The sequence below is a fragment of the Enoplosus armatus genome, unplaced genomic scaffold (genome assembly GCF_043641665.1).
Source record: "Enoplosus armatus isolate fEnoArm2 unplaced genomic scaffold, fEnoArm2.hap1 Scaffold_52, whole genome shotgun sequence".
In the NCBI taxonomy this organism is placed as follows: Eukaryota; Metazoa; Chordata; class Actinopteri; order Centrarchiformes; family Enoplosidae; genus Enoplosus; species Enoplosus armatus.
In genome coordinates, this window is record NW_027261244.1 from 41,409 (window position 1) to 54,050 (window position 12,642).

At 38.3% G+C, this 12,642-nt stretch overlaps 1 protein-coding gene across 3 annotated transcripts; it reads left to right on the forward strand.

Annotated features, from left to right (window-relative positions):
* Positions 1–4,722: 4,722 nt before the first annotated feature.
* Positions 4,723–10,665, forward strand: LOC139307254 (CASP8 and FADD-like apoptosis regulator). Of its 3 annotated transcripts, none has more exons than XM_070931091.1 (10): positions 4,723–4,868; positions 5,037–5,395; positions 6,047–6,152; positions 6,327–6,462; positions 7,400–7,449; positions 7,535–7,604; positions 7,778–7,824; positions 8,480–8,558; positions 9,701–10,205; positions 10,288–10,665. In XM_070931091.1, the coding sequence occupies exons 2-10, from the start codon at positions 5,100–5,102 to the stop codon at positions 10,415–10,417; spliced, it is 1,419 nt and encodes a 472-aa protein (XP_070787192.1). In that variant the 5' UTR covers positions 4,723–4,868; positions 5,037–5,099; the 3' UTR covers positions 10,418–10,665. The 3 variants fall into 3 exon arrangements, with proteins under 3 accessions (XP_070787192.1, XP_070787194.1, XP_070787193.1); XM_070931093.1 differs by having other exon boundaries at positions 6,116–6,152; XM_070931092.1 differs by having other exon boundaries at positions 4,738–4,788.
* Positions 10,666–12,642: the final 1,977 nt, after the last annotated feature.

Here is a 12,642-nt window from a genome sequence, read left to right on the forward strand (position 1 = left end):
TTTTCAAAATAGAAAAGTTATAGCCTGAAGTGTATATTACATATATAGTGTATCAGGTACATTTAAACATGACTAAAATATGTGCTGCAAGTAAGCTGTTCCCTGTGACCAATGCTGAATGGTGGATTAAAGGTTAACCACTTGATATGCCAACACAGCATTGTATTAATAATGAAGGGTTGCAAACACAGCATTGACTGAAAAGAACTGAAGGAGGTGAAAGTCTGTGGCACCCTGAAATCAACTGGCCGTACTGTACAGCAGAACAATAAGAAAGCCTTTCACCACTTCCATGGGAACAAGCCATTTCCCCTTCGGGATAATACGGTTAATCTAACCTAATCAAAACATTCACACATGTTGAGCTAACCAGCATGCCAATGATGGCAGCATAGGCCACTTTACACATATAATTTGAGTTACAGGTTTGACAAAGAATTTGTAAAATGTACCACAATGTATTCTCCTAAAATAGGTTATTGATACACTGAAACAGGCATGGATTGGATTGCATTTCCCATAGTAATCAGCGATTTGTCGATTAATCTGTCAGTTGATTGAGAGAAAATTATTCATGGGCTATTTCATAATTGCTTGATCGTTTTATTCATTTTTCAAGCAAAAAGGCTAAACATTCGGTAGCTCCGGCTTCTCAAGTTAAGCTTTTCTTTGTCATATGATGTAAACTGATTATATTTGGGTTTTGGACATTTGGTAAGACAAAGCAATCGATTTCAAATACATCATCTTTGTTTATAGGCCTTTTTCACTATAGATTGAGAAAATCTGCAGATTAATTGATAATGAAAATATTGTTAGTTGCAGCCTGAAACACAAGTACTGCGATGAAACATCAATCCCCCTCTTTTGCTGAACTGCCTGTATGAATACATCATCAGCTTGGGCAATAAACCCTGTGATTCCCAAACCTTGTTGCAATCAGTTTTGAAAGCATTGATTCATTTACCAACAAGAGAGTACACACATTAATGCTGCTCCACCCCTTCGGAGCCCCCGGAGGAACAGTATGAACTCTTGTTTGGCTCACAGAGAGACATGCTGTACATCATGGAGACAGCCAACACACAAACAGACCTCATACCTGGCAGTGCAGTGAGTCAGCAGCACCACAGCTCTCTCTGCATGCCAACCACAAATCCAGCTGATTCTCAAGACTGTCTGCACGCAACACGACTACAGAGACTCCACTGGTGACATATAAGTATATGAAGAAGCAATATGGATGCTGACTAACAACAAAGGAAAACAATACACAATAAATTTAAGAACTTCTGGATGTCCAGACTCTCCAGGGCAGGATTGTGAGGTCTCCCCTTTGCTTGGCCTGGAGGAGATAACAACAAACATGTCAATTCAGATTTTCTCTACAGGAAGAAGAGGAAGGGTAGGGGGCTGGCTGCCTGTGTGATCCTCTGGCTCTGTCGGAGCGAGTACAGTGGAAAATAGTCCCCACTGCTAATCCATGGCAGGCTAATTACAGCTTTGATCCCCTAGGCGTGTGCATCACCACAGGTGGGAGGGAGGCAACACACTCTGGGGCTCAATACAGTTACGTTTAGATTTGTTTTGGTTTAGAGCTGTCTCAATAAGCTCACATCTGCTGCACATGAATGGCCAAAACAATTACAATGTTGTGCATTATTAGTCAACTCATATACTGACACAAAGTTCATAACAGTTGACCTAAGCTTCTAGTGAATCCCATTTGAAACCATTAGGCAAGCTCCATAGTTTTATACAGCAAATGGGCCTTTAACTACAGTATAGTGTTTGATAAGTGAATTCACAATATGATCTGACACATTTTAGGTCCTTCTGCTCATCAAACAACTTGGGCTGGATAAGCTACCATTTGTCACACTGAGCAATAAAAGAAACTCAACTCCTGGACACAGAGACACAGATTAAGTGGGTAAATGGAGTTCCCGGCTAAAATAGGCCGCAGCTCTGATGATAGCCTAGTCCCAAAACACACGGTGGCACGGATAGAGCAAGGAAAGAGGAGAGAGGAGGAGGAGGATGATGATGATGATGATTGAGGATGAGCAGCAGATGGCATGGAATTATCTGGATCTTCAGCTCTACATCTTTGCCCATGACGCCATTATTTGAGGCGCAGCTAAATTACTTATCATGACCAACATCGCTCCAAGCAGCATTCATTTAACTTACTGATGTAAGTGTTAAAAGCAGTAGTGTGCCAACACCTAAAGATCAACTAGAAAGCAACTTGGCAGAAGTAAACTGGCTTGGCAGAGCAGAGAGGTATGAATTAGTGATGTTAAGGAGTGTTGGTTGCTGGTAACTTTGAGCATGACTGAACTACTGGTGTAAAACACTGTTATGTCCCAGCAGAGTTTATAAAAGAGCATTGGGGGAAGAGTGAGACCCTGTCTTCAGCCAAGTGGTGCAGGTATAGGCCCTGTGTGCTTTAACAGCTACCCAAATGAAATGTTTCTGGATGAAAAGCTTAAGCAGCATCAGGCTCCTGGTCTGAAGCTCCTAAACTAGCCATGCACTGTGCACTCTCACCTTTGTCTACTGAGGCAACACCTCTCAGATATTGGTTCTTCATACCCAACATAACTTGGCCACTGAAACATGTACATACATACGTGGTGGTAATTCAAATCACTGTGGTACTGCTGCAAACTCAGAGACATGGATGGTTTGATGGCTAACGTGAACTACTAACCAGCGACAAATAAAACATACAAGTCACTACCTGGCCACTGAGACTAGCAAAGGCTACTCAGAGACTTTAGCTGGACCGCTGTTCATCACAGTGATTTACGCAACAGCATCTCCTTTCAGACAATCAACGTTACTTAACAGAATCAGACCCAACCCTTTAACGTAACGTTACTTCGTGGAAGATGTAATAGATGGACGTTAGTGCTACTTTTAAGCATTAAAAAGTTATACTGCAAGCCTGCAAGGGTGCAAAATTGAGCCTTCCGCTTATATTTTTCAAAATAAAACATTTTTGACTAAACAAGCTGCAAGTGTCAAGGTGGAAATAGTGTATATATTCCAGGACGAAATGTGCAGTGGCTAACGTTAAGTGAACCTACGTGCTGTTTTGCCTGAAACACTGTAGCTAGCTAACGAGTTATGTGGATGGCTCTACGCAGCCCTGTTAGTCAGTTAGTTAACTGCTACCTAGCTAACGGCTGTTACAACGCTGCCACGAAAGCCTGAACCTGCACGTCAACGTTAGCTACCTTAGCTAGGCTTGCATGCCGTTAGCGTGCCTGCTCTAGTCGGCAGCTGCTGCTGGACGTCCTCATCCTCATTTTACACCAGTCGTGACCAGGCCAAAACGGCTGACTGCCTCGCTCCAACGCCGAAGCATCTGCTCTGTGGTCACTAGCTACAGACAGTTAACACTCGTGTCGGCACTGGTCAGCCCGCTGACGTTGAAGCATCCCCGCCGCGGGTTTACGTCCACATCAACACACGACAGTGCTGCTGATGTTCCAAGTCACCAGCAGCCCTTGACTGCGAGTACCTGGAAAACCCTGAATGCTTTGCCAGCTACCAGATAATGAAATACTCACCCGGACTGAAGCTGGTTATGGCAGTGCCACGCGGTGACTGTGTCAGGGAAGTAGGGTTGGTGTTTGCCCAGAGCGGTCACCCAGGTCGAGTATCTTTCCTCCAAACGGTCGCTCTCTCAGTGAGCAGCACCTCCGTATGATCTCTGCACACTGCAATGGTGCTGAGCCACAGCGTGACACGATTGGCCAGACGGAGCGGAACTCGGAGCGCTTTGGTAAGCAGAAAGCTCCGGCAACCTGCAGGGGGAGCAGCAGTGACGCCTTCAAGGCTGTCGGAAAACTCACAATCATGCTTTGAGCTACTCTTATTGATATCCTGCTCAAACAGATTACACTGCATATAAGCAGGATGTGTAACTTGGCAGTAGTAGAATATCCTGAACTAAAGCAGATTAATTCGAAAACATGTTTTTTAAAAAAAGTATGAAAAATATATAATATTTCATATAATATATGAAAAAATAAATGCAATCTAAAGTAAATAATATTATCTGAAGTAAAGGAGTCCTTATTTTTGATTGTCATAGAAGCCTATTCTTATGTTTTTATTTGCATAATAAATCACCCCTCTCATGCAGCCACCAAACATAATTTGATTACAGAGCCCATTTTAATTTGTTGATAAAGACTACCCAGTCAGAAAAAGTCTAAAAACATAAACCTGTTTTACTCCAGTGTTTTTAAATATTACTCATGTTAATAATTCCTGTTGTATTTTATGATATTATATTTTGTGCTACTTTCTCATAAGGCTTGCCAGGTTTATCCTTTCTATTTGGTAATAATATAGTTATAAATGTTATTAATCCATTTACCCAGATACTGTGATTATTACATTTCACTTTGATTGTACATTTTATGATTGCATGTGACTAATACACTTGATTGATTGATTGATTGATTGAATGATAGAAATGCTGATAGTCTGCGGTTTTAAGTGTTAATAAATTGTCAATAAATGGATTTTGGTCCGGATCATCTGCTGCTACAGCTTGTGCCTTTAAGTTTTGTTATCAAAGCGGGGCCGCCTTTTTGCTTTCACTTTCGCTTTAGTGAGCTATAACTCCATATTGTGCACTTTTATAAACCTAGAAGAATTTCGGTCGTAATTGTGCGCCTGTCCCGTAATCAAGATTGCTGATTTCTAAATGTCAGTCAGTGATTCGCCGTGCACGACTCGTGGGATTTGTGTGACTTTACCAAAGAGGTACTTCCCCAAGTATTTTATGTCGTGCGTCATCTTTCCATTCCTCTTTCAAACTGTCCCTCAGATTTCGACGGTGTAAGGTAGGCTGTTTCAATAATCCTCTCAGTTATTGATCAATCAAGTTATTTGTTAGTATTTATCACATGTAATCATATATGGTACAGTCAGTGTTGCATTGACATGATTGTTTGCTATGTTTATTCGGAACTCAAGCCTAACACAGTATTAATCGGATTTCCGGTGTATAGGTGGATCGGTCTTGATTGCTGTTCAACATCTCCAGCTGTCACTCGTCTCCCACCAAGGTCCACATGGCTCATCCAGACCAACATCAGCTCCAGGCGATTAACGAGATAGCAGAGGCTCTCTGCAGCGGTGAACGCAGGAGGCTCTTCTACCTGTGTGAAAGCTGGGACACCGACAACACCGTGGCTTGCCTGAAGGAAATGCTAAAGTCTAAATTGATGTGTTATGAGAGAGATCACCTGTTTCTGACGGAGCTGATGTTGCAATTGAGGCGTTTTGATATCCTGAGGAAAGTGTGTAAAACCAGCAGAGAGGAGGTAGAGAGGAATCTGAAATGCAGGCAGGTTCTGCCAAGATTCAGGTAAGATGTGTTTTAAAAAGTCAAGTTAGCTTTGGTGGGATGTAACTAAGAACATTTACTCAAGTTCTGTACTTAAGTATAATTTTGAGGTACTTATTTTTTTATTTTATTTTATACTTATACTCCACAACATGTCAGAAGCAAATATTGTGACTTTTTGCTCCACTACATTGATTTTAAAGCTTTAGTTACTTGTTTCTTTGAAGATTCAGATTATTAATGCAAAATATAATCAACTAATACATTATGATGTGTTTTTATGGATTAAGCCAAATGGCAGTACAAAAAGTAGTTAAAAGTAGCCTCAACTTTACCAGCTACAACATTAGTGATGCTTATTATAATCAATAATTATAATCCGATGATATAGTATACATTATTCTGAAATGGGCCGTTCTGCATAATGAGTACTTTTACTTTTGGTACTTTAAGGAAATGTTGATGCTAATAACTTTTGTACTTTTACTTGAGTAAGATTTTAATGCAGGACTTTTCCTTATAGTATGTCTACGCTGTGGTATTGTATTACTTTTAACCAAGTAAAAGATCTGAGTACTTCTTCCACCACTGCATATTAGTTTTAAATGTTTTAACAGTCCAAGTTAACATACTTGTGGTTCTTAAAATAATCATGTTTTTTCCTTACTGCAGAGTATTGATGGCTAATATAAGTGAGGATATGGCCAATGAAGATCTAAACAATGTGAAATTCTTGTTAAGCAACACATTACCCCGCGAGAAGATAGAAAAGGCCAAGGTGAGACTCAAGTTTGGTTTCGTTTTCACTTACTCAATTCCAAATTCTTGTGTGTGTAGGAGGGGAGTTTTGGTGTACTGTCCCAAAAATGTCAAAGGCTCACTTCTTGTTCTACATAACACAACAATTTTAACTTCCATTCATTCTGACTTCCCCCTCTCTCTTCTGTGACAGAATTTCCTGGATGTGATCATTGAACTGGAGAAGCTGGATATAGTTTCAGCTGAAAGAGTCGACTTTGTAGAGGACTGTTTGCAAGACATCGGCAGGCTCGACCTAGCCAAAAAACTGACTGCATACAAGATGTCAGGTGAGTTACTTTAACCTTTTTAATACGGAATGGCTCAAGTTTGTAAGGAGTTTATGAATCGCCAAGATGAAAATCATCTTTGACAAAATGTGAAAAGCATGTTCTCAAGTGAGCAAACTGTGAGGTTTGTAACATTTGCACTGTACACACAGTGCATGTGAAATATGAAATGTTTATACTTTCTTTAGACAGGAAAATGTTAACTGAAAATGAATGAATGATGGTTCACAACACATGACTGCTGGCAGCTGACAAGTTCCAAAGAAAAATGTAATAGCTGAATATCACATCCTCTACATAGTTCCCAAAACAAAGAAAAGAAAGAAAAACATGTTTCACACATTGAAACCCAAAATTAAAGCCACCTGTACAACACATCTTTTCGCAGTGACCACATACTCTGACAATGCAAAGGTGTATTTCAGCATGTTCCAACAAAAAGTAATAGTTTTTTTCTTTCCCAGAATATGACATAAAGCACAATATAAAACAAAATGCATTTCATTTTCTGTTTCATTTAACTCACATAACTGACAAAACACATCTTAATACCAGCATAACGTCCAGTTTACAGATGTAATGGTAAGATACCATACCTCAGTTGGACACAGATATACTTGCCCTTTGGGCAGATTCAATTTTACACAATTTTCAGTACTAAACTCTGTATTTATTAAACCATATGTTATAAGTTTCAGCTTATTCCAGGTCTCATTGTTCCATCTTACTTTTATACAACTAAAAACCTAACTTTAATCAAACCAATATTAACATTTTCTTTCATCTGCTTCCCATGACTGTAACTTTTGATATTAAATGTGCACTTGCCCAAGGAACACATATCTATGTCCCACATGAGGAGTTTTTTGCGCAGGCTTGATCAAGTTTATTGTATGTGAAGATACAGAACGTCTGTTTGCTCTGTCTGTGTACACAGTTGGAGCATCTGAACAACATTCATCTCAACAACAAAGGTTCAGAGCTCATGTGAGTACGACAGAGTACAACAGTTAATATTTACTGTATTCATTTACTCTCTCATAAAACTAATACCGAAACATCTTCTCCTCAGTTTCCATTCCCCCCTTCAAATAGTTCCAACCCTGTACAACAAACAAGACGAGGACCGTCCTTCCACAGTGGTAAGACAGGCTACTTATTAGCAAATTATAATAACTGTGCCAGAGATACTGTAAGCAAATATTATTTCAGATGGAGCTTTACAGCTACCCAATGAAAACAGCTGGAAAGCCCCAGGTCATTCATTGTCTTTCACTTTGCTATTCATATTACCGTATTTACCCTTTGTCACCAGCCACTGAAAACATACCAGCGCCTGTATACAGAGAGCAGAACCGTCAGGTAAGGTTTTCACTCACTATTAAACAGAGTTGGAAGAAGAACTCAGATCCTTTGCTTAAGTAAAAGTACTAATACTACACTGTGAAACTTACTTCACTACAAAAGTCCTGCAATCAAAACCTTACTTAAGTAAAAGTAAATAATTATTATGAGCAAAATGTACTTAAAGTATCAAAAGTAAAAGTACTCATTGGGCAGAAAATGCTCCCTGTCAGTGTTTTACTATTATATATAATATTTCTGGATTAATATTACTGCTGCATTGATGTGTAAATTGCATTTTATTGCTGTAGATGTTTATGGTTGCGCTAATTGTACTACTCTATATACTATTGGGTAATTTAATCTACAGCACTGCATCATATTCTATAATATCATTATGTGTTTGTAGCGACGCTGTCCTTGTACCATGTATCACTAAGAAGTCCACTTCATGAGCTCAGAAAAGCAACCCTGTTTTCAGTTTGTGACGATGCATTTTCCAACTAATCGAAGGTGTTTTATTTATAGTTTATTTAGTTTAGAAGTAGGAGAATTTTCTCAACCCATAAAGGAACACTTCATCCTTACTATAATTCCATTCCTATATTTTTGAGTGTGTTTGATTAGTAAAAGGCATGTTTGAAACTTATTTGCTTTTTCTTTTGCATTACAGAGTCAACTAGATTGGTATAAATTTAACACTAATCCCAGAGGAGTTTGTGTTATCATAGACTGCGTGGGTAATGATGGAGGTGAGAGACAAAACACTTTCTAGCTACAGTCTAAGAGTAAGAAGTATTGAGATCCATTACTTAAGTACAAGTACTAATGCCAGTGTAGAAATACTCCATTACAAGTGAAAGTCCTGCATTTAAACTCCTGCATCCTACTTAAGTAAAAGTACAAACGTAAGATCAGGAAAAGGTACTTAAAGTATCAAAAGTAAAATGACTCGTTCTGCAGAAAAATGGCCCTTGACTGCCATATTATTGTATATTACATAGTAGATTGTTAATACTGATGCATCCATGTGTAAGCAGCATTTTACTGTTGAAGTGGAGCTAGTTTTAACTATTTTATACACAGTAAGGTAGTTTAGTCAACCTAGGGGTTGGGCCCCTCCAAAGGGTCACATGTTAAAGCTGAGGGGTTGTGAGATGATTAACAGGAGAGGAAAGAAGAAAAAACAGAAGAACAACAAGTTCTGCTACACAAGACTTTTCTCTTATCTTTGCTTTTTTTTTAAATAGTAAATAACTTTAATAAATGTTTTTTTTACCCTCAAATAGTTATTTAAATGAAACCATGAGAAGTTTAGAGGGGAAATGTCTTTTTGGTGCAACTGCAACTCATAGAAATTGGTTTCCAACTAGACGGTGTGTTTTTGTAAGGACTAATCTTTAACAAGTTGTATTTCATAAGCTTATCACACGTGTTTTTATGTTAAATATTAATCTGAAAACTAACTCGTAACTATAGCAATGAAATAAATGTAGTGGAGTACAATATTTGCCCCTAGGAAATACTCAAGTAAAGCACAAGTACCTCAAAATTGTACTTTATTGTACAGTATTTGAGTAAATGTACTTCCTTACATGCACCACTGAAAAAATATGTTTGATTTGAATTAGAGCTGAAACAATTAGTCAATTAATCCACTAGTCGATCGACAGAAAATTCATCTACAACTACTTTGATAGTTGATAAATTGTTTTAGTAATTTATCAATGCTTGTTTCTGTTCTTTGTCTCAGGTGATAGAAACTGAATATATTTGGGTTTCAGACTGTTGGTAGTTAGTAGCAGCCATAGTCTGATTTTTTCATTTATCTTTTTAGTGATGTATTATGAGGGTAAAACTTAAATTCTGGTTTCATCTTTCCTCGCTCACTCAGACATGATGGAGCAGACATTTAAGGCTCTTCACTTCAAGGTGGTCGTCTACAAATGGCTGAATGTGGAGGACACTGTTTCAGCCCTCACAGGGATATTCAGACAGAGAGAGAACCTCGAAGGTGACGGCTTTATCTGTTGCATCATTAGCCGCGGGACGACGAATCACCTCCTGGGTACAGACTCGTACAGTCCAGGTCTACATCTGGACACTGTCAGACGTCTTTTCACTGCTGATGCATGCCCCATGCTGACAGGCAAGCCCAAACTCTTCTTCATCCAGAGGTACAGTGTCCCTGAGTTCCAGCCCCATGCCACGATGCACCACCGGGATGAGGACCTGGAGACAGATGGGTGTGATGGGCCATCCAGATGTGATATGATCCCCACAGATGCAGATGTGTTCTGGAGTCACTGCTGGACAGATGAACGTCAACTGGAGCAAGGACACCATCGCTCCATTTACCTGAAGACACTGACAGACGCCTTACACAAAGGCCAAAGGAGGTACAGGCAAACACTCGACAGTTTCCATATAACCTAAAGACTGTAAAAGCTCTAGACTAAACTGTTGTTTGTGTTCTGACAGGAAAACACACCTTGTTGATGTTCATACCGAGGTGAATGGGGCCATCTTTGAACATAACAAGAGGAATCCTGGCGCACACTACCACATCGATCTGAAACATACTCTGCGGAAAGATCTTTTCTTACAATAGAGCAATACTTCATCACCAGCAATACTTCCTGCCACAAATTAATGTAGCACATACCTTGCCATAGAAATGAATGTAGCACATGCCTTGCCAGAGAAGAACCTTTTTTTTTTACTGTGTATATAGCGACACCTACTGGTTGTATTAACTCCAAACATTGAAGATGAAGCAAAACATATATATTAATATAACCTATATATAAACTACATATATATATTTTAACTGTTTTGTAACAGACATACAAATGTACATGCAGAACAAAATAATAATTATTATAATAATAATAATAATAAACAAACAGCACACCCAATCAGAACCTCGCAATAGAAACAAATGTCAATTCATGCAAGACAAAAAACAAACGTTATAGAGTAATATAAAGCACATAAAGACTGTTTTAATCATACACAACTTACTGTAAATGTAATCATATGTAACTAATTTTCTTTTTTGAAGAAGTAATGTGAATGGCCTTTTTCTTGCCTCATACAGCGCAGCTAAAACAGGAATGTTACCCATATATTTTTAAAATGTTTTTATTATATGTATCACTTTTTTTTATTATGAAGTAAACACTATATTTGATCTATCTATCTATCTATCTATCTATCTATCTATCTATCTATCTATTTATCTATCTAATTCAATTCAATTCAAATTAGCTTTATTGGCATTGGAAATGTTTACATTTACATTGCAAAAGCAAGTGTGAAATAAAAACATTGTGATTTTGCTGTTGGAAATATATACAAAGTAAAAAATAACTTAAAATATAAAAAAAAAATCTATGTACTACTTATTGTATTTGTATTATTGATTTTTCATTTTTTTTACTCACATTCTGTAACTTGTTTTAGAAAAACATGGCATATAATTTAAGTTACTATTATTATTAATATTAACATAGTTTCCATTGTGGGCAACTAGCATAATTTCACATTTAAGTGTAATTTTAATACAAACAATAGTAAAGTAATTCAACAATGTATTCAAAATAAAAAATGTATTCTTCAATTCAAGATATGTATGCCTTTACCTTCAATATGTTTTCACAATAAGACTTACTTATCACCCCTGGGATCAACAAATTGTGTATTTCTGGGCATAGGCGAACTAGGCGGTCGCCTAGGGCGCCACCTGCCGGAGGGGGCACCGCTCCAAGCCTTCAGAAAAAAAAATGTTATTAATGTTATAATGTTTGCCGTGTATGCGCGCGCGCGGGGGGGGGGGGGGGGGGGGCAAAATCATAATCTCGCCTAGGGCACCAAAATGGCTAGGGCCGGCACTGGTGTATTTTGTGTTTGGCTATTTTCTTTCATTGTAAGCATTTCTGTTATCTTAATACTTACGTTTGCTACAGTACAATAAAGTTGTAGAACAATGTTTGAAATATAATGACCAGTATGTTGATGTGGGTCACATGATGTTCAATGTCAGCATAATTTGAGTTCAGGAGGCAGGACCACATTTGATAACAGGATGCTGACTCCTCCTAGCCTCCAGTCATGACTTTGACAGGATCTGCTCTTATTTGGGCTTTGCTTTTTGCAACCCCCCTCCACCTCCACTTTCTCTTTATATGGCAGTTTGTTGAATTCAGTAGATGATTTCATGTTCACTTTAAAATATCTATATTTAAATATTTAATAATAATATTTAAAGTGTTGCCTTACAGTGGCCTTATGCGCTCTTCAGCTGACATTGTCTTTGAGTTTCTGCACTTGAACTTGAACACTTGAACACTAATTTCTTTCACGACTTCCACTTAAATTGACACTTATTGCTCAGATCATCACCGACACTTCAACTCACCTTTCAACACTTTCATTTCACCTGATACGGTGGCCTATTTCAGCTTCACCCAGCGCTTACTCTTAAACTGAAACTTTAATTCCTCTCAGCACTTTCATTTCAACTGAAATGCCTCAGCTTCACCCCGCACTTACACTTAAATTGATACTTCAACTTCATTCAGTGCTTATACTTAAATTGATACTTCAACTCCTTTCAGCACTTCCCTTTTAACAGCTATAAATATTTGTATTTTAACTATTTCAAATGTTTCAACTGCAACATGTCAGCAGTAAGCACACTTACATTTTCTTCATAAAATGTAGCCATTTCTAGTTGTAAATATAGCATCCTTATAGCGACTTTTGAATACTTTCTAGTATACCGGCCACAGTATGAAGATATTTTTGTGCTTTGGGAGTGCCATTAGCCGGATG